The 22,169-nt window shown below is 49.3% G+C and overlaps 1 protein-coding gene and 1 long non-coding RNA gene across 15 annotated transcripts in view; both read left to right on the top strand.

The window, feature by feature from the left end:
- Positions 1 to 22,169, top strand: part of LOC115189542 (probable JmjC domain-containing histone demethylation protein 2C) — a 191,190-nt gene that overhangs the window by 42,505 nt on the left and 126,516 nt on the right. For all 14 annotated transcript variants that reach the window (XM_029748158.1, XM_029748159.1, XM_029748154.1 and 11 more), the window contains exon 2: positions 4,906 to 5,127. In XM_029748158.1, coding sequence (XP_029604018.1) covers positions 4,906 to 5,127 — 222 coding nt within the window. The remainder of the gene's footprint in view (positions 1 to 4,905; positions 5,128 to 22,169) is intronic.
- LOC115189561 (uncharacterized) lies at positions 12,033 to 12,412 on the top strand. The gene is made up of 2 exons (XR_003876949.1): positions 12,033 to 12,073; positions 12,215 to 12,412. It is a non-coding gene; the product is annotated as an uncharacterized LOC115189561 (long non-coding RNA).

The raw sequence follows: 22,169 nt of genomic DNA, 5'->3' as shown, positions 1-22,169 counted from the left end.
TGGGGGTGGAGGGAGGGAGGGACCTGAGCTGTACTGGCAGGGTGGAGGGAGGAGGGACCTGAGCTGTACTGGCAGGGTGGAGGGAGGGAGGGACCTGAGCTGTACTGGCAGGGTGGGGGGGAGGGAGGGACCTGAGCTGTACTGGCAGGGTGGAGGGAGGGAGGGAGGGACCTGAGCTGTACTGGCAGGGTGGAGGTGGAGGAGGGACCTGAGCTGTACTGGCAGGGTGGGGGTGGAGGGAGGGAGGGACCTGAGCTGTACTGGCAGGGTGGAGGGAGGGAGGGACCTGAGCTGTACTGGCAGGGTGGGGGTGGAGGGAGGGAGGGACCTGAGCTGTACTGGCAGGGTGGAGGGAGGGAGGGAGGGACCTGAGCTGTACTGGCAGGGTGGAGGTGGAGGGAGGGACCTGAGCTGTACTGGCAGGGTGGGGGTGGAGGGAGGGACCTGAGCTGTACTGGCAGGGTGGAGGGAGGGAGGGACCTGAGCTGTACTGGCAGGGTGGGGGTGGAGGGAGGGAGGGACCTGAGCTGTACTGGCAGGGTGGAGGGAGGGACCTGAGCTGTACTGGCAGGGTGGAGGGAGGGAGGGACCTGAGCTGTACTGGCAGGGTGGAGGGAGGGAGGGACCTGAGCTGTACTGGCAGGGTGGGGGTGGAGGGAGGGACCTGAGCTGTACTGGCAGGGTGGGGGTGGAGGGAGGGACCTGAGCTGTACTGGCAGGGTGGGGGTGGAGGGAGGGAGGGACCTGAGCTGTACTGGCAGGGTGGAGGGAGGGAGGGACCTGAGCTGTACTGGCAGGGTGGGGGGGGGGGGGACCTGAGCTGTACTGGCAGGGTGGAGGGAGGGAGGAGGGACCTGAGCTGTACTGGCAGGGTGGAGGTGGAGGGAGGGACCTGAGCTGTACTGGCAGGGTGGAGGTGGAGGGAGGGAGGGACCTGAGCTGTACTGGCAGGGTGGGGGTGGAGGGAGGGACCTGAGCTGTACTGGCAGGGTGGGGGTGGAGGGAGGGAGGGACCTGAGCTGTACTGGCAGGGTGGAGGTGGAGGGAGGGAGGGACCTGAGCTGTACTGGCAGGGTGGGGGTGGAGGGAGGGAGGGACCTGAGCTGTACTGGCAGGGTGGAGGGAGGGAGGGACCTGAGCTGTACTGGCAGGGTGGGGGTGGAGGGAGGGAGGGACCTGAGCTGTACTGGCAGGGTGGGGGTGGAGGGAGGGAGGGACCTGCGCTGTACTGGCAGGGTGGAGGGAGGGAGGGAGGGACCTGAGCTGTACTGGCAGGGTGGAGGGAGGGATGGGGAGGTGGAGGGAACTGCTGGGACTAGAGTCATGTGCTGCTGCAGTAATGAGATCTCTGCTGACATGTCTGCTGGAAAACACCAAATAATACAGAGCAGAATTAGTCTGATACTCGCTAGTTATCAGAATCCAGAAAAGAGCTGTTAAATTCTACAACCACCTAAAAGGAAGCGATTCCCAAACCTTCCATAACAAAGCCATCACCTACAGAGAGATGAACCTGGAGAAGAGTCCCCTAAGCAAGCTGGTCCTGGGACTCTGTTCACAAACACAAACAGACCCCACAGAGCCCCAGGACAGCAACACAAACAGACCCCACAGAGCCCCAGGACAGCAACACAATTAGACCAAACCAAATCATGAGAAAACAAAAAGATTAAACAAAAAAAAACAGAGCAAACTAGAATGCTATTTGGCCCTAACAGAGAGTACACAGTGGCAGAATACCTGACCACTGTGACTGACCCAAACTTAAGGAAAGCTTTGACTATGTACAGACTCAGTGAGCATAGCCTTGCTATTGAGAAAGGCCACCGTAGGCAGACCTGGCTCTCAAGAGAAGACAGGCTATGTGTCCACTGCCATCAAAATGAGGTGGAAACTGAGCTGCACTTCCTAACCTCCTGCCAAATAAATGTATGACCGTATTAGAGACACATATTTCCCTCAGATTACACAGATCCACAAAGAATTAGAAAACAAATCCAATTTTGATAAACTCCCATATCTACTGGGTGAAATACCACAGTGTGACATCACAGCAGCAAGATTTGTGACCTGTTGCCACAAGAAAAGGGCAACCAGTGATGAACAAACACCATTGTAAATACAACCCATATTTGTTTATTTATTTTCCCTTTTGTACTTTAACTATTTGCACATCATTACAATGCTGCATATAGCCATAATAGGACATTTGAAATGTCTTGTGAGTGTAATGTTTACTGTTCATTTTTTGGTTTATTTAACTTTTGTTTGTCTATTTCAGTTGCTTTGGCAATGTAAACATGTTTCCCATGCCAATAAATCCCTTTGAATTGAATGGAGAGCACGAGGGGGGGGGGGGGGTATTGGCAGTCTAGCTGACTCTCTCAATGTTCCTCTGTCAGACTGTCCTTTTTCCTATCATTGCAGTGTTGCTGTGAGAGAGCAACCAAGTGGGCTCGGTGCCGTATGAGTAGACTAACATATTGTTAGTTATTTATCACCTCATCTGATTACATTGTACCTGGCTTGACTGCATCAAACCCAGAGAAGCTAGAGGTCACTGAAGCCAGGTCCTTTTAACTAATGGCTGAATCCTAGCTGTGGACAGCAGGTCTCAGGGGAGGGGGGAGGGGGGGGGCATGGCATGTTGTCACCATGCTGGTGGAGGTCACAGAAGGTCAAACACATTGATCAGAGCAGTTATTTCAGCTTGTACATTTAGGCCTGGATCTTGTTTTCATGTCTACCTAACAGTACTTCATGTAAGTGATTTGTCTGTCTGTCTGTCTGTCTGTCTGTCTGTCTGTCTGTCTGTCTGTCATACCAGTTCAATAGCAGGGAAGGTAAACCGTCTTATCTGATGGTCAGAGTGGCAAAGTGAAAATAACATTTGATCTGTACTGTTGACCATCACATGAATCGTTCCAGCTGTGGTACTGAGATAATATTTAGCTGCTCCATTTTGGCAGAACTCATGTTATCCTTAACAACTTTCCTAACGTGTTTTACGTTGTTGCTTTGCTGTGTCCTTCTGTCTTTGGCCATTTAAATAAGATCTTAAAGTTATTCTGAAGCCCTTTATGTACTGACCCAGAGTCAGATGAGGCCCTTTATCTACTGACCCAGAGTCAGATGAACTCCTTTATCTACTGACCCAGAGTCAGATGAGGCCCTTTATCTACTGACCCAGAGTCAGATGAGGCCCTTTATCTACTGACCCAGAGTCAGATGAGGCCCTTTATCCACTGACCCAGAGTCATTGGCAAAATCCTGAAGTTTCCCTTTAAGTAATATCTCTAGTTGTATTGAAAGCTGTGTGTCTCAGAGGGTCAGAACAGTAATATCTCTAGTTGTATTGAAAGCTGTGTGTCTCAGAGGGTCAGAACAGTAATATCTACTAGTTGTATTGAAAGCTGTGTGTCTCAGAGGGTCAGAACAGTAATGTCTCTAGTTGTATTGAAAGCTGTGTGTCTCAGAGGATCAGCACAGTAATATCTCTAGTTGTATTGAAAGCTGTGTGTCTCAGAGGATCAGAACAGTAATATCTCTAGTTGTATTGAAAGCTGTGTGTCTCAGAGGGTCAGAACAGTAATATCTCTAGTTGTATTGAAAGCTGTGTGTCTCAGAGGGTCAGAACAGTAATGTCTCTAGTTGTATTGAAAGCTGTGTGTCTCAGAGGATCAGCACAGTAATATCTCTAGTTGTATTGAAAGCTGTGTGTCTCAGAGGATCAGAACAGTAATATCTCTAGTTGTATTGAAAGCTGTGTGTCTCAGAGGGTCAGAACAGTAATATCTCTAGTTGTATTGAAAGCTGTGTGTCTCAGAGGGTCAGAACAGTAATGTCTCTAGTTGTATTGAAAGCTGTGTGTCTCAGAGGGTCAGAACAGTAATATCTCTAGTTGTATTGAAAGCTGTGTGTCTCAGAGGGTCAGAACAGTAATATCTCTAGTTGTATTGAAAGCTGTGTGTCTCAGGGTCAGAACAGTAATATCTCTAGTTGTATTGATAGCTGTGTGTCTCAGAGGGTCAGAACAGTAATGTCTCTAGTTGTATTGAAAGCTGTGTGTCTCAGAGGGTCAGAACAGTAATATCTCTAGTTGTATTGAAAGCTGTGTGTCTCAGAGGATCAGAACAGTAATATCTCTAGTTGTATTGAAAGCTGTGTGTCTCAGAGGGTCAGAACAGTAATATCTCTAGTTGTATTGAAAGCTGGAGTTGACGTTTATAAAGTTGATTGTATCCTCTTCTCAGTATGCAAATGTAAACACTATCTCAAACTCTGTCAATCTACTGACCTCTCCTCCGTGGTGGGAAAGGTCATGTGAAACAACAATGAAACAAACTGCAGAATGAGTTGTTATACCTCTGTGTACACACACACACCCTCTCTATGTATACCCATGTCCTCACCCCCTCTCCTCTCTATGTATACCCATGAACTCACCCCCTCTCCTCTCTATGTATACCCATGAACTCACCCCCTCTCCTCTCTATGTATACCCATGAACTCACCTCCTCTCTATGTATACCCATGTCCTCACCCCCTCTCCTCTCTATGTATACCCATGTCCTCACCCCCTCTCCTCTCTATGTATACCCATGAACTCACCCCCTCTCCTCTCTATGTATACCCATGTCCTCTCCCCCTCTCCTCTCTATGTATACCCATGAACTCACCCCCTCTCCTCTCTATGTATACCCATGAACTCACCCCCTCTCCTCTCTATGTATACCCATGAACTCACCCCCTCTCCTCTCTATGTATACCCATGTCCTCACCCCCTCTCCTCTCTATGTATACCCATGTCCTCACCCCCTCTCCTCTCTATGTATACCCATGAACTCACCCCCTCTCCTCTCTATGTATACCCATGAACTCACCCCCTCTCCTCTCTTGTCCCAGGTGTACGTGGAGTTTGATGACCTGGAGTGGGAGAAGCGGGAGTGGGTGAAAGTGTACGAGGACTTCCAGGTGTTCCTGCTGGAGCAGCAGCTGGTGTGGGCGAAGAGGAGAGAGAGCTCCCTGCTGGAGCAGCAGCTGGTGTGGGCGAAGAGGAGGGAGAGCACTGTGCTGGGGGAAAATCCCCAGGGGACTAAAGACAGACACATCCAGTGGCCAGCTCTGGTAAGGACTGATCCAGCTATCTTCCATAGTGCCGTATCTCCCTGGACTCTGACCATCTGATGTTACTGTAGCGCTCAGCGCTCTCTCCATTACCTAGACCCACTGAGGATTACCATGGTAACAAGGATTCTACATCTGTGGTGTGGTACATAGGATTACAATGATTCTAGATCTGTGGTGTGGTACATAGGATTACAAGGATTCTAGATCTGTGGTGTGGTACATAGGATTACAAGGATTCTAGATCTGTGGTGTGGTACATAGGATTACAAGGATTCTAGATCTGTGGTGTGGTACATAGGATTACAAGGATTCTAGATCTGTGGTGTGGTACATAGGATTACAAGGATTCTACATCTGTGGTGTGGTACATAGGATTACAAGGATTCTACATCTGTGGTGTGGTACATAGGATTACAAGGATTCTACATCTGTGGTGTGGTACATAAGATTACAATGATTCTACATCTGTGGTGTGGTACATAGGATTACAATGATTCTACATCTGTGGTGTGGTACATAGGATTACAATGATTCTACATCTGTGGTGTGGTACATAGGATTCTAATAAAACTGTTTCTTCTTGAGAGAGTTTGGAAAACGTAATCAAATGGCTACCCCCCCCCCCCCCCCCCCCTTACGCTGCTGCTGCTGCTCTGTTATTATCTCTGCATTGTCACTTTAATAACTCTACCTACATGTACATACTACCTCAATTACCTCGACTAACCGGTACCCCCTGTATATAGCCTCCACATTGACTCTGTACCGGTACCCCCCTGTATATAGCCTCCACATTGACTCTGTACCGGTACCCCCTGTATATAGCCTCCACATTGACTCTGTACCGGTACCCCCTGTATATAGCCTCCACATTGACTCTGTACCGGTAACCCCTGTATATAGCCTCCACATTGACTCTGTACCGTAACACCCTGTATATAGCCTCCACATTGACTCTGTACCGGTACCCCCTGTATATAGCCTCCACATTGTTATTTTACTGCTTCCCTTTAATTACTTGTTTTATTTTATTTGTATTTTTTTTAGTGTATTTTTCTTAGCTGCACTGTTGGTTAAGGGCTTGTAAGTGAGCGTTTCACTGGAGGTGAATACCTGTTGTTTTTCGGCACGTGACAAATGATTGATTTGATAAATGTTGAAGAGGGTGGGACTTAAGCTGCATCCCTGTTTTACCCCACGGCCCTGTGGGAAGAAATGTGTCTTTGCTAGTTTTAGCTGCACTCTTGTGTACATGGATTTTATAATGTCGTATGTTTTTCCCCCCAGCACCACTTTCCATCAATTTGTATAGCAGACCCTCATGTCAAATTGAGTCAAAGGTTTTTTTGAAATTAACAAAGAATGAGAAGAATTTGTTTGTTTGTGTGCCAATTAGGGTGTGCAGGGTGAATATGTGGTCTGTCGTACAATAATTTGGTAAAAAGCCAATTTGACATGTACGAGTCTGCTGTTAATGATAATGCAGAGGATTTTCCCAAGGTTGCTGTTGATGCATATCCCACGGTAGTTATTAGGGTGATAAGTCCTTGATTCCAAGTATTGGGGAAGATGCCAGAGCCAAGGATGATGTTAGAGTTCAATTGGAATTTGTGGTCTGTATGTGTTATCATTTAATTGAGGACACCATCAACACCACAGACCTTTTTGGGTTGGAGGGTTTATATTTTGTCCTGTAGTTCATTCAAGGTAATTGGAGAATCCAGTGGGTTCTGGTGTCTTTAATAGTTGATTCTAAGATTTGTATTTGATCATGTATATGTTTTTGTTTGTTCTTTGTTATAGAGCCAAAAAGATTGGAGAAGTTGTTTACCCATCTCCATTTTGGATAGATAACTCTTCATGTTGTTGTGTGTTTTCAATTTTCCCAGAAGTGGTTAGATTCTCTGGATTCTTCCATTACATTGAGCTCATTTCTGACGTGCTGTTCCTTCTTTTTCCGTAGTGTATTTCTGTATAGTGATTCACCATAGTGAAGGCGAAGGCTCAGGTTTTCTGGGTCTCTGTGTTTCTGTATTGTTTTAGTGATTCACCATAGTGAAGGCGAAGGCTCAGGTTTTCTGGGTCTCTGTGTTTCTGTATTGTTTTAGTGATTCACCATAGTGAAGGAGTAGACTCAGGTTTTCTGGGTCTCTGTGTTTCTGTATTGTTTTAGTGATTCACCATAGTGAAGGAGTAGACTCAGGTTTTCTGGGTCTCTGTGTTTCTGGTTGGACAGGTTTCTACATTTCTTTCTTAGGTTTTTGCATTCTTCATCAAACTGTTTGTCCGTTTTTGTTAATTTTCTTCGGTTTTCTGTTTGACGTTTTTAGATTTGATAGAGGTCAAATATACTGTTTTTAGGTTTTCTACTGGCAAGTTTATACCTTCACTATTACAGTGGAACGTTTAGTCCAGGAAGATGTCTAAAAGGGATTTGTTGTCTAATAGTTTCCACACTACTTTCCTTCCACCTATAGCATTTCTTAATGTTCCTTTGGCTTTGATGCCTCATGATTGAGTTATTGCTCTGTTCAAGTAGACTGCGATTTTGCTGTGATCTGATCGGGGTGTCAGTGGGTTTGACTGTGAACGCTCTGAGAGACTCTAAGTCTCTCTCTCTTTCTCTCTCTCATATTAATTAGTCTGTAGCCCATGTGACTCCCAGTCCGTCTGCCCTGGCAAGGGGAGGAGAGTACAGAGTTGGCTTTAAACCTAATGGAGGCTTGGTCTTGCACTCCGTGTTTCTTGTTGGCTGTCTGCCTGCTGGTTCAGAACAGGGCTCTCCTCATTTTTAACATGTTTAAGCTTTCGTGTTGGAGTCGAGGCAGAACACGGGGAAAAGGAAAGAGGCTGTAATTTCATGCATTTTTATTGTTCGTAGTGGAGAATAAAGAATAGGTCTATGTTATGTGTGATCTTAGTGTTTAGCTGGCAAGGTTGCACTGCTTTAATTTAAAAAAATATATGCATTTTCAAATAGTTGTGCAAATGGCATTGATGATATAGTCATCGGTTATGTTTATTTGATGAAACCTCCGTAGCAGTTGATCCATTTGTATTGCTTTGTTGACAAAGCTTAGACGGCACAAATGAGGTAGGCTTAACGAGCTGATCAAAATATATCAACAAAGCATTTTAAATGGTTGCTTTCTGATATACTAGACTATTTGAGTCCCTGGGTTGCTTTCTGATATATACTAGACTATTTGAGTCCCTGGGTTGCTTTCTGATATACTAGACTATTTGAGTCCCTGGGTTGCTTTCTGATATACTAGACTATTTGAGTCCCTGGGTTGCTTTCTGATATACTAGACTATTTGAGTCCCTGGGTTGCTTTCTGATATACTAGACTATTTGAGTCCCTGGGTTGCTTTCTGATATACTAGACTATTTGAGTCCTGGGTTGCTTTCTGATATACTAGACTATTTGAGTCCCTGGGTTGCTTTCTGATATACTAGACTATTTGAGTCCCTGGGTTGCTTTCTGATATATACTAGACTATTTGAGTCCCTGGGTTGCTTTCTGATATATACTAGACTATTTGAGTCCCTGGGTTGCTTTCTGATATACTAGACTATTTGAGTCCCTGGGTTGCTTTCTGATATACTAGACTATTTGAGTCCCTGGGTTGCTTTCTGATATACTAGACTATTTGAGTCCCTGGGTTGCTTTCTGATATACTAGACTATTTGAGTCCCTGGGTTGCTTTCTGATATACTAGACTATTTGAGTCCCTGGGTTGCTTTCTGATATACTAGACTATTTGAGTCCTTGGGTTGCTTTCTGATATACTAGACTATTTGAGTCCCTGGGTTGCTTTCTGATATATACTAGACTATTTGAGTCCCTGGGTTGCTTTCTGATATATACTAGACTATTTGAGTCCCTGGGTTGCTTTCTGATATACTAGACTATTTGAGTCCCTGGGTTGCTTTCTGATATACTAGACTATTTGAGTCCCTGGGTTGCTTTCTGATATACTAGACTATTTGAGTCCCGTTGTGCAGCAGACCTCCATTCTAGTGAGGTGGGAGAGACCGCAGTCTGAAAATACCTCTGAATTTGCTCAGAGCAGAGCACAGCTGGGTATTATTTATAGCCTTCCTTACCCTTTCATTTTTTCCATCTGACCTCGTTTTGGTCCACAGAGTGCTGTTTCTGCTCTGCCTGGCGTACAGCAGAGAGAGGACAGGAGGAGAGAGGACAGGAGGAGAGAGGACAGGAGGAGAGAGGACAGGAGTAGAGAGGACAGGAGTAGAGAGGACAGGCGGAGAGAGGACAGGCGGAGAGAGGACAGGCGGAGAGAGGACAGGCGGAGAGAGGACAGGCGGAGAGAGGACAGGCGGAGAGAGGACAGGCGGAGAGAGGACGAGAGGACAGGAGAGAGAGGACAGGAGGAGAGAGGACAGGCGGAGAGGAGGACAGGAGGACAGGAGGAGAGAGGACAGGAGGACAGGAGGACAGGAGGAGAGAGGACAGGAGGAGAGAGGACAGGCGGAGAGAGGACAGGCGGAGAGAGGACAGGAGGACAGGCGGAGAGAGGACAGGCGGAGAGAGGACAGGAGGACAGGCGGAGAGAGGACGAGAGGAGAGAGGACAGGCGGAGAGGAGGACAGGAGGAGAGAGGACAGGCGGAGAGAGGACAGGAGGACAGGAGGAGAGAGGACAGGCGGACAGGCGGAGAGAGGACAGGCGGAGAGAGGACAGGCAGGAGGAGAGAGGACAGGCAGGAGGAGAGAGGACAGGCAGGAGGAGAGAGGGAGAGAGACGACAGGCGGAGAGAGGACAGGCGGAGAGAGGACAGGCGGGAGAGAGGACAGGAGGACAGGCGGAGAGAGGACAGGAGGAGAGAGGACAGGAGGAGAGAGGACAGGCGGAGAGAGGACAGGAGGACAGGCGGAGAGAGGACAGGAGGACAGGCGGAGAGAGGACAGGAGGACAGGCGGAGAGAGGACAGGAGGAGAGAGGACAGGAGGAGAGAGGACAGGCAGAGAGAGGACAGGAGGACAGGCGGAGAGAGGACAGGCGGAGAGAGGACAGGGAGGAGAGGAGGACAGGAGGACAGGAGGAGAGAGGACAGGAGGAGAGAGGACAGGTGGAGAGAGGACAGGTGGAGAGAGGACAGGCGGAGAGAGGACAGGCGGAGAGGAGGACAGGCGGAGAGAGGACAGGCGGAGAGAGGACAGGCGGAGAGAGGACGGGAGGAGAGAGGACGGGAGGAGAGAGGACAGGAGGAGAGAGGAGAGAGGACAGGCGGACAGGAGGAGAGAGGACAGGCGGACAGGAGGAGAGAGGACAGGAGGACAGGAGGAGAGAGGACAGGAGGAGAGAGGACAGGAGACAGGAGGACAGGAGGAGAGAGGACAGGAGGACAGGAGGAGAGGACAGGAGGAGAGAGGACAGGAGGAGAGAGGACAGGAGGAGAGAGGACAGGAGGAGAGAGGACAGACAGGAGAGAGGACAGGAGAGAGGAGAGAGGACAGACAGGAGAGAGGACAGGAGGAGAGAGGACAGGAGGAGAGAGGAGAGAGGACAGGAGGAGAGAGGACAGAAGGACAGGAGGAGAGAGGAGAGAGGACAGGAGGAGAGAGGAGAGAGGACAGGAGGAGAGAGGACAGGCGGAGAGAGGACAGGATCACCTGAACTCTTATCAGACAAAAGAAAAGCAGGTTGGAGACGGGGGAGGAAGAGAGGGAGACGGACTGCGGTCTTCTCTGAGGGAGACGGACTGCGGTCCTCTCTGAGGGAGACGGACTGCGGTCCTCTCTGAGGGAGACGGACTGCGGTCCTCTCTGAGGGAGACGGACCGCGGTCCTCTCTGAGGGAGACGGACCGCGGTCCTCTCTGAGGGAGACGGACCGCGGTCCTCTCCTGAAGTTGTACTTCCTCCTCCAGTGGGTGTCTGAGAGGCCAGCTTCCTGCCTACCTCTGGAACATACAGTATAATATACCACATCACACAGTATGTAGACTACATCAGGGTCAGGGCTCTGTGAACCAAACACTCTGACGCACTCTGACGCTCCGCTCCTACAGCACATCAGCATTTCACTTTCATAGGTAGTATTGAGCTGGGGTTCTGATGAATACATCTGGGGAAGCATCCTGGGGTTCTGATGAATACATCTGGGGAAGCATCCTGGGGTTCTGATGAATACATCTGGGGAAGCATCCTGGGGTTCTGATGAATACATCTGGGGAAGCATCCTGGGGTTCTGATGAATACATCTGGGGAGCATCCTGGGGTTCTGATGAATACATCTGGGGAAGCATCCTGGGGTTCTGATGAATACATCTGGGGAAGCATCCTGGGGTTCTGATGAATACATCTGGGGAAGCATCCTGGGGTTCTGATGAATACATCTGGGGAAGCATCCTGGGGTTCTGATGAATACATCTGGGGAAGCATCCTGGGGTTCTGATGAATACATTTGGGGAAGCATCCTGGGGTTCTGATGAATACATCTGGGGAAGCATCCTGGGGTTCTGATGAATACATCTGGGGAAGCATCCTGGGGTTCTGATGAATACATCTGGGGAAGCATCCTGGGGTTCTGATGAATACATTTGGGGAAGCATCCTGGGGTTCTGATGAATACATCTGGGGAAGCATCCTGGGGTTCTGATGAATACATCTGGGGAAGCATCCTGGGGTTCTGATGAATACATCTGGGGAAGCATCCTGGGGTTCTGGTGAATACATCTGGGGAAGCATCCTGGTGAATACATTTGGGGATTGAGTTTTTAGAGAAAGGAGGATGAAGCTGTTAATTGAGTTGAACGTTCTGCCAGCCAATCTTCTCAGGTCGGGTTGACTTTCTCTTGGTGCATGTTGATGATGTCATTATCTTTAGTGTTTGTTAGTAAACGTCCAATGAAGACGTGCCAGAGAGGACATTACTCTGTTCGGTCCAGCTGTAACGGTTATTGATGTAAACAACTGTCTCATTTGGTGAGAAGAGACCTGCCATTGTGAAGTCTCTACTCTGTACACTAACACCTAGTGGGCAGCAGTCTGGAGATAGAAAACCATTGTGAAGTCTCTACTCTGTACACTAACACCTAGTGGGCAGCAGTCTGGAGATAGAAAACCATTGTGAAGTCTCAGTGCTCTGTACACTAACACCTAGTGGGCAGCAGTCTGGAGATAGAAAACCATTGTGAAGTCTCAGTGCTCTGTACACTAACACCTAGTGGGCAGCAGTCTGGAGATAGAAAACCATTGTGAAGTCTCTACTCTGTACACTAACACCTAGTGGGCAGCAGTCTGGAGATAGAAAACCATTGTGAAGTCTCAGTGCTCTGTACACTAACACCTAGTGGGCAGCAGTCTGGAGATAGAAAACCATTGTGAAGTCTCAGTGCTCTGTACACTAACACCTAGTGGGCAGCAGTCTGGAGATAGAAAACGTTGAATATCAGAATGAGGCCTTGGATCGAGTCCCGTCCCACCCCTCTAATTAGTTCCATGTGCTGTTCTTGGAGCAAACATGTTTATTTCTACCCTCTCCTCTCCTCTCCTCTCCTCTCCTCTCCTCTCCTCTCCACTACAGTCTTCCAGTGTTTCCTAGCAACACAGCTAAATGTGTAAACATGAAAGCACCCTCATAAAATGACCTCATGAGGCAAGACATCACAATCTCCTCTCTATCTCAGTAACTGTCTGGCCAGTCAAGCGTCCCCCCTCCCTCTCTCTCCTCCCTCTCTCTCCTCCCTCTCTCTCCTCTCTCTCCCCCCCTCACTTTCCCCCCCTTTCCCTCTCCCTCTCTCCCCCTCCCTCTCTCTCCGCTCCCCCTCCCTCTCTCCCCCCCCCTCCCTCTCTCTCCCCCCCTCCCTCCCTCTCCCTCCCTCCCTCTCCCTCCTCCCTCTCCCTCCTCCCTCTCCCCTCCTCCCTCTCCCAATCCTCCCTCTCTCTCCTCCCTCTCCCCCCTCACTTTCCCCCCCTTTCCCTCTCCCTCTCCCCCCCCTCCCTCTCTCTCCGCTCTCCCCCCCTCCCTCTCTCTCCCCCCCTCCCTCCCTCTCCCTCCTCCCTCTCCCTCCCCCTCCTCACTCCCCCCCCCCCCCCCTCTAATTCAGATGACTTTATTGGCATGGGGAAGCGTATGCTTAAATTGCAAAAGCGAGTGAAATAGATAATAAACAAAAAGTGAAATAAACAATCGAAGATGAAGAATAAACAGTACATCTGAAACACAAACTTTCAAAACAACAGACATTTCAAATGTCGTATGTCTTTGAACAGTGGGGTGTTGGGCGACGACTGGGACGGGGAGCGCGTTGCGTTGCCTAGCAACACTGTGAAGGATCTGTCAGGTGGAATCATGTAGAATACAATGTGGACGTCTTACCAATATTCTATTATCTTGTGTATAAATATAAATATAAATCAATCGTATGGTGTTATGTGGTACAGAACGTTTAATGGTGATTTGGATTCAAACGTTGTATGTCTACTGTGTGGTACCAGGCCATTTCAACAGAGATGTCCACTGTTAGAAGACATCACTGGGCAGTCTTGGGAGACCTAAGCGAACAGTCACACTGTGAGCAACAGCGGGCCAGCGCAGAGCTCACATCCTACCCACCGACGCCATCGGAGGAGATGATGACCCGCTGGCATGGTGGAGAGGGAACGAGGGTCGCTTCCTGCCTCTTGGCCAGCGTGGCCCCTCGAACAGGCTGCCTCTACTAGCAGGCTGCCTCTACATCTGTGTCCTGTCTGAAGGTGTTGTCACCAGGCCTATAGCAGTCCATGTTACCGCGGTCTATTAAAGCCAGAACAGGCTGCCTCTACTAGCAGGCTGCCTCTACTAGCAGGCTGCCTCTACGAACAGGCTGCCTCTACGAACAGGCTGCCTCTACGAACAGGCTGCCTCTACCAACAGGCTGCCTCTACCAGCAGGCTGCCTCTACCAGCAGGCTGCCTCTACAAGCAGGCTGCCTCTACCAGCAGGCTGCCTCTACCAGCAGGCCTATAGCAGTCCATGTTACCGCGGTCTATTAAAGCCAGAACAGGCTGCCTCTACCAGCAGGCTGCCTCTACCAGCAGGCTGCCTCTACCAGCAGGCTGCCTCTACTAGCAGGCTGCCTCTACCAGCAGGCTGCCTCTACCACCAGGCCTATAGCAGTCCATGTTACCGTGGTCTATTAAAGCCAGAACAGGCTGCCTCTACGAGCAGGCTGCCTCTACGAGCAGGCTGCCTCTGCCAGCAGGCTGCCTCTACCACCAGGCCTATAGCAGTCCATGTTACCGCGGTCTATTAAAGCCAGAACAGGCTGCCTCTACGAGCAGGCTGCCTCTACGAGCAGGCTGCCTCTACGAGCAGGCTGCCTCTACGAGCAGGCTGCCTCTACGAGCAGGCTGCCTCTACCAGCAGGCTGCCTCTACGAGCAGGCTGCCTCTACCAGCAGGCTGCCTCTACCAGCAGGCTGCCTCTACCACCAGGCCTATAGCAGTCCATGTTACCGCGGTCTATTAGTCAGAAACCTTTAGGCAGGTTAATATACTGTATAATGAAAATAGTCAATGGTTCTTCATTGCACTTTTAATTTCATTTTCAAAGCCTGTATTCACAGATGGGTCTTATTCAGGATAAATGTAGCCTAGGATAAATTATCCTGTTATTTGCAATGTAATTTATTTGGTTAATTTCATACTCATTTTGTTTACTTTATTTATTTTGTAATTTGACGCCGATCCAAATCTTGGCCATGTTCTGCCTTTCTAGGGAGTTTTTCCTAGCCACCGTGCTTCTACACCTACATTGCTTGCTGTTTGGGGGTTTTAGGCTGGGTTTCTGTACAGCACTTTGAGATATCAGCTGATGTAAGAAGGTTTTATAAATCCATTGATTCAGCCACCTGCAGATCACTGTGTTGTAACCCTCCTGGGGCGGAGCGTCTTATTTAGAGGAGACTGTCTACTGGTAAAACAGCCACCTGCAGATCACTGTGTTGTAATCCTCCTGGGGCGGAGCGTCTTATTTAGAGGAGACTGTCTACTGGTAAAACAGCCACCTGCAGATCACTGTGTTGTAATCCTCCTGGGGCGGAGCGTCTTATTTAGAGGAGACTGTCTACTGGTAAAACAGCCACCTGCAGATCACTGTGTTGTAACCCTCCTGGGGCGGAGCGTCTTATTTAGAGGAGACTGTCTACTGGTAAAACAGCCACCTGCAGATCACTGTGTTGTAATCCTCCTGGGGCGGAGCGTCTTATTTAGAGGAGACTGTCTACTGGTAAAACAGCCACCTGCAGATCACTGTGTTGTAATCCTCCTGGGGCGGAGCGTCTTATTTAGAGGAGACTGTCTACTGGTAAAACAGCCACCTGCAGATCACTGTGTTGTAATCCTCCTGGGGCGGAGCGTCTTATTTAGAGGAGACTGTCTACTGGTAAAACAGCCACCTGCAGATCACTGTGTTGTAATCCTCCTGGGGCGGAGCGTCTTATTTAGAGGAGACTGTCTACTGGTAAAACAGCCACCTGCAGATCACTGTGTTGTAATCCTCCTGGGGCGGAGCGTCTTATTTAGAGGAGACTGTCTACTGGTAAAACAGCCACCTGCAGATCACTGTGTTGTAATCCTCCTGGGGCGGAGCGTCTTATTTAGAGGAAACTGTCTACTGGTAAAACAGCCACCTGCAGATCACTGTGTTGTAATCCTCCTGGGGCGGAGCGTCTTATTTAGAGGAGACTGTCTACTGGTAAAACAGCCACCTGCAGATCACTGTGTTGTAATCCTCCTGGGGCGGAGCGTCTTATTTAGAGGAGACTGTCTACTGGTAAAACAGCCACCTGCAGATCACTGTGTTGTAATCCTCCTGGGGCGGAGCGTCTTATTTAGAGGAGACTGTCTACTGGTAAAACAGCCACCTGCAGATCACTGTGTTGTAATCCTCCTGGGGCGGAGCGTCTTATTTAGAGGAGACTGTCTACTGGTAAAACAGCCACCTGCAGATCACTGTGTTGTAACCCTCCTGGGGCGGAGCGTCTTATTTAGAGGAGACTGTCTACTGGTAAAACAGCCACCTGCAGATCACTGTGTTGTAATCCTCCTGGGGCGGAGCGTCTTATTTAGAGGAGACTGTCTACTGGTAAAACAGCCACCTGCAGATCACTGTGTTGTAATCCTCCTGGGGCGGAGCGTCTTATTTAGAGGAGACTGTCTACTGGTAAAACAGCCACCTGCAGATCACTGTGTTGTAATCCTCCTGGGGCGGAGCGTCTTATTTAGAGGAGACTGTCTACTGGTAAAACAGCCACCTGCAGATCACTGTGTTGTAATCCTCCTGGGGCGGAGCGTCTTATTTAGAGGAGACTGTCTACTGGTAAAACAGCCACCTGCAGATCACTGTGTTGTAACCCTCCTGGGGCGGAGAGTCTTATTTAGAGGAGACTGTCTACTGGTAAAACAGCCACCTGCAGATCACTGTGTTGTAACCCTCCTGGGGCGGAGCGTCTTATTTAGAGGAGACTGTCTACTGGTAAAACAGCCACCTGCAGATCACTGTGTTGTAACCCTCCTGGGGCGGAGCGTCTTATTTAGAGGAGACTGTTTACTGGTAAAACAGCCACCTGCAGATCACTGTGTTGTAATCCTCCTGGGGCGGAGCGTCTTATTTAGAGGAGACTGTTTACTGGTAAAACAGACACCTGCAGATCACTGTTTTGTAACCCTCCTGGGGCGGAGCGTCTTATTTAGAGGAGACTGTCTACTGGTAAAACAGCCACCTGCAGATCACTGTGTTGTAACCCTCCTGGGGCGGAGCGTCTTATTTAGAGGAGACTGTCTACTAGTAAAACAGACACATGAAGCAGCACTTCTCAAACCACTAGTCAGTACTGGAGTTGCATCATAGTAGCCAGCCAGTCAGCCAGCCAGTCAGCCAGCCAGTCAGCCAGCCAGTCACACAGCCAGCTGCCACACAGCCAGCCAGCCACACAGCCAGTCACACAGCCAGCCACACAGCCAGTCACACAGCCAGCCAGCCAGTCAGCCAGCCAGTCAGCCAGCCAGCCACACAGCCAGTCACACAGCCAGCCAGCCAGCCAGCCACACAGCCAGTTACACAGCCAGCCAGTCAGCCAGCCAGTCAGCCAGCCAGCCAGTCAGCCAGCCAGTCACACAGCCAGCCAGTCAGCCAGCCAGCCAGTCAGCCAGCCAGCCAGCCAGTCAGCCACACAGCCAGCCAGCCAGCCAGTCAGCCACACAGCCAGCCAGTCAGTATGAACATATCTTCACCCTGTCCTCTACCCGTCCTATCTATTTCTGTCCTCATCTTCACCAGGAAACTCATGAGTTCAGTGTTCAGTCACTTCATTAGCCCTCGTTCCTCCCCTCCCAGGCTTAGCTGCTGTGGGGCCGCTGTGGACCTGCTGTGGATACCACGTTAGTCTGGCTAGGTGGTGGTGGTGTATTGTGGATACCATGTTAGTCTGGCTAGGTGGGGGTGATGTATTGTGGATACCATGTTAGTCTGGCTAGGTGGTGGTGTATTGTGGATACCACGTTAGTCTGGCTAGGTGGTGGTGGTGTATTGTGGATACCACGTTAGTCTGGCTAGGTGGTGGTGGTGTATTGTGGATACCACGTTAGTCTGGCTAGGTGGTGGTGGTGTATTGTGGATACCACGTTAGTCTGGCTAGGTGGTGGTGGTGTATTGTGGATACCACGTTAGTCTGGCTAGGTGGTGGTGGTGTATTGTGGATACCATGTTAGTCTGGCTAGGTGGCGGTGGTGTATTGTGGATACCACGTTAGTCTGGCTAGGTGGTGGTGGTGTATTGTGGATACCACGTTAGTCTGGCTAGGTGGTGGTGGTGTATTGTGGATACCATGTTAGTCTGGCTAGGTGGTGGTGGTGTATTGTGGATACCATGTTAGTCTGGCTAGGTGGTGGCGGTGTATTGTGGATACCATGTTAGTCTGGCTAGGTGGTGGTGGTGTATTGTGGATACCATGTTAGTCTGGCTAGGTCGTGGTGGTGTATTGTGGATACCACGTTAGTCTGGCTAGGTCGTGGTGGTGTATTGTGGATACCATGTTAGTCTGGCTAGGTGGTGGTGGTGTATTGTGGATACCACGTTAGTCTGGCTAGGTGGTGGTGGTGTATTGTGGATACCATGTTAGTCTGGCTAGGTGGTGGTGGTGTATTGATGGCTGGTGTGGATCATGTCCGTTTTTGGCTGTGAGAATGAAGAGTGAAGGTCATGACTGGCTAGATAGCTACAGTGGTGGACAGACTGAGCTGTGTAATGCTACTGTCTCTCTGTCTCCTGTCTGTCTCTCTCTCGTCTCTTTCTCTCTCTCTGTCTGTCTTTCTCTCTCATCTCTCCCTCTCTCTCTGTCTTTCTCTCTCGTCTCTCCCTCTCTCTCTATTTGTTTCTCTCTCTCTCTCTCTCTCTGTGTCTCTGTTTCTCTCTGTCTCTCCGTCTCTGAGGTTGTCTGAACTGAACGACCTTCATTGGGGTCATATCTGTTCTTTGACAGTATAATAAATTATTCTGCCACTTTCAGAGCCGTTATCAGTTTTTTTTCTGCAGACAAATATGAACAGAGAGCTCAGTAGAGGATATGAACAGAGAGCTCAGTAGGTTCTCAGTAGAGGATATGAACAGAGAGCTCAGTAGGTTCTCAGTAGAGGATATGAACAGAGAGCTCAGTAGGTTCTCAGTAGAGGATATGAACAGAGAGCTCAGTAGGTTCTCAGTAGAGGATATGAACAGAGAGCTCAGTAGGTTCTCAGTAGAGGATATGAACAGAGAGCTCAGTAGGTTCTCAGTAGAGGATATGAACAGAGAGCTCAGTAGGTTCTCAGTAGAGGATATGAACAGAGAGCTCAGTAGGTTCTCAGTAGAGGATATGAACAGAGAGCTCAGTAGGTTCTCAGTAGAGGATATGAACAGAGAGCTCAGTAGGTTCTCAGTAGAGGATATGAACAGAGAGCTCAGTAGGTTCTCAGTAGAGGATATGAACAGAGAGCTCAGTAGGTTCTCAGTAGAGGATATGAACAGAGAGCTCAGTAGGTTCTCAGTAGAGGAGACATTTTGCGTCTGTGCTGTTCTGTGTTTTCTCCCTGCTCTCTGCTCAATGTGGTGTTCTGAAATGGAATGGTGCTGGAAATGGGGCCAGCAAACACTATACTGCAGCTCTCGCTCTGTTCTCCTTCTCTCTCTGTTCTCTCTCTGTTCTCCCTCTCTGTTCTCCTTCTCTCCTCTCTGTTCTCCCTCTCTCTTTTCTCCCTCTCTCTTTTCTCCCTCTCTCTGTTCTCCCTCTCTCTGTTCTCCCTCTCTCTGTTCTCCTTCTCTCTGTTCTCCCTCTCTCTGTTCTCCCTCTCTCTGTTCTCCCTCTCTCTGTTCTCCTTCTCTCTGTTCTCCTTCTCTCCTCTCTCTGTTCTCCTTCTCTCCTTCTCTCTGTTCTCCCTCTCTGTTCTCCTTCTCTCCTCTCTCTGTTCTCCTTCTCTCCTTCTCTCTGTTCTCCCTCTCTCTGTTCTCCCTCTCTGTTCTCCTTCTCTCCTCTCTCTGTTCTCCCTCTCTCTGTTCTCCCTCTCTCTGTTCTCCCTCTCTCTGTTCTCCCTCTCTCTGTTCTGTCTCTCTCTGTTCTCCCTCTCTCTGTTCTCCCTCTCTCTGTTCTCTCTCTCTCTGTTCTCCCTCTCTCTGTTCTCCCTCTCTGTTCTCCCTCTCTCTGTTCTCCCTCTCTCTGTTCTCCCTCTCTCTGTTCTCCCTCTCTCTGTTCTCCCTCTCTGTTCTCCCTCTCTGTTCTCCTTCTCTCTGTTCTCCCTCTCTCTGTTCTCCTTCTCTCCTCTCTCTGTTCTCCCTCTCTCTGTTCTCTCTCTCTCTGTTCTCCTTCTCTCCCGCTTCTCCTTTCTCCCGCTTCTCCTTTCTCCCTTTCCCTCTCTCTCTCTCTCTCCTTTCTCCCTTTCTCTCATTCAGTTCAATTCTTTACTAGCATGGGAAACACCATGTTTACATTGCCCAAACAAGTGAAGTAGATGATAAACAGAAGTGAAGTAAACAATCCAAAATGAACATTAAACATTACTCACAAATATGATCTATATACAGTGTTGTAACGATGTGCAAATTGTTAAATTACAAACAGGAAAATAAATCAACATAAATATGGGTTGTATTTACAATGGTGTTTGTTCTTCACTGGTTGTCCTTTTCTTGTGGCAACAGGTCACATAGTAGTATCCCTGGCAGGCAGGATCCCTGGGAGGCAGACAGGATCCCTGGCAGGCAGACAGGATCCCTGGCAGGCAGGCAGACAGGATCCCTGGCAGGCAGGCAGTTTCAGAGCAGGGGATTTGTATTTCCATGTGCTCTGGCTTCCACCGTGACTGCCTGACTGCAGAATGAGGCTCTTCTCTGTCTGCCATGTCAGTTCCAGTCCACTCATGTTGTCCCTGTCTCTCAGCCAGTGTTTTCTGCTCCTGCAGTAGGGAGGGACTGGTGTTCCAGTCCACTCATGTTGTCCCTGTCTCTCAGCCAGTGTTTTCTGCCCCTGCAGTAGGGAGGGACTGGTGTTCCAGTCCACTCATGTTGTCCCTGTCTCTCAGCCAGTGTTTTCTGCTCCTGCAGTAGGGAGGGACTGGTGTTCCAGTCCACTCATGTTGTCCCTGTCTCTCAGCCAGTGTTTTCTGCTCCTGCAGTAGGGAGGGACTGGTGTTCCAGTCCACTCATGTTGTCCCCCTGTCTCTCAGCCAGTGCTTTCTGCTCCTGCAGTAGGGAGGGACTGGTGTCCCAGTCCACTCATGTTGTCCCTGTCTCTCAGCCAGTGCTTTCTGCTCCTGCAGTAGGGAGGGACTGGTGTCCCAGTCCACTCATGTTGTCCCTGTCTCTCAGCCAGTGTTTTCTGCTCCTGCAGTAGGGAGGGACTGGTGTTCCAGTCCACTCATGTTGTCCCTGTCTCTCAGCCAGTGTTTTCTGCTCCTGCAGTAGGGAGGGACTGGTGTTCCAGTCCACTCATGTTGTCCCCCTGTCTCTCAGCCAGTGCTTTCTGCTCCTGCAGTAGGGAGGAACTGGTGTTCCAGTCCACTCATGTTGTCCCTGTCTCTCAGCCAGTGTTTTCTGGTCCTGCAGTAGGGAGGGACTGGTGTTCCAGTCCACTCATGTTGTCCCTGTCTCTCAGCCAGTGCTTTCTGCTCCTGCAGTAGGGAGGGACTGGTGTCCCAGTCCACTCATGTTGTCCCTGTCTCTCAGCCAGTGCTTTCTGCTCCTGCAGTAGGGAGGGACTGGTGTCCATTCACTGTTGTGTGTGTTTCTCTCTGTGAGTAGTTAGGTTAGAATCCAGTCTAGAATTCTCTAGAATCCGCATTCTGCAGACCGGCAGACCCAGTGCTGGTAGGCTCTGCCTACAGATACTATAGACCGGCTGGGTTTACGTCTCCAGATATACGGTATTACCCTACAGATACTATAGACTGGCTGGGTTTACGTCTCCAGATATACGGTATTACCCTACAGATACTATAGACTGGCTGGGTTTACGTCTCCAGATATACGGTATTACCCTACAGATACTATAGACTGGCTGGGTTTACGTCTCCAGATATACGGTATTACCCTACAGATACTATAGACTGGCTGGGTTTACGTCTGGTCTCCAGATATACGGTATTACCCTACAGATACTATAGACTGGCTGGGTTTACGTCTCCAGATATACGGTATTACCCTACAGATACTATAGACTGGCTGGGTTTACGTCTCCAGATATACGGTATTACCCTACAGATACTATAGACTGGCTGGGTTTACGTCTCCAGATATACGGTATTACCCTACAGATACTATAGACTGGCTGGGTTTACGTCTGGTCTCCAGATATACGGTATTACCCTACAGATACTATAGACTGGCTGGGTTTACGTCTCCAGATATACGGTATTACCCTACAGATACTATAGACTGGCTGGGTTCACGTCTCCAGATATACGGTATTACCCTACAGATACTATAGACTGGATGGGATTACGTCTCCAGATATACGGTATTACCCTACAGATACTATAGACTGGCTGGGTTTACGTCTA

The sequence above is a fragment of the Salmo trutta genome, unplaced genomic scaffold (genome assembly GCF_901001165.1).
Source record: "Salmo trutta unplaced genomic scaffold, fSalTru1.1, whole genome shotgun sequence".
NCBI lineage: Eukaryota > Metazoa > Chordata > Actinopteri > Salmoniformes > Salmonidae > Salmo > Salmo trutta.
Note: the sequence above shows the minus strand (reverse complement) of the source record. Positions and strands in the feature narration are given on the sequence as shown.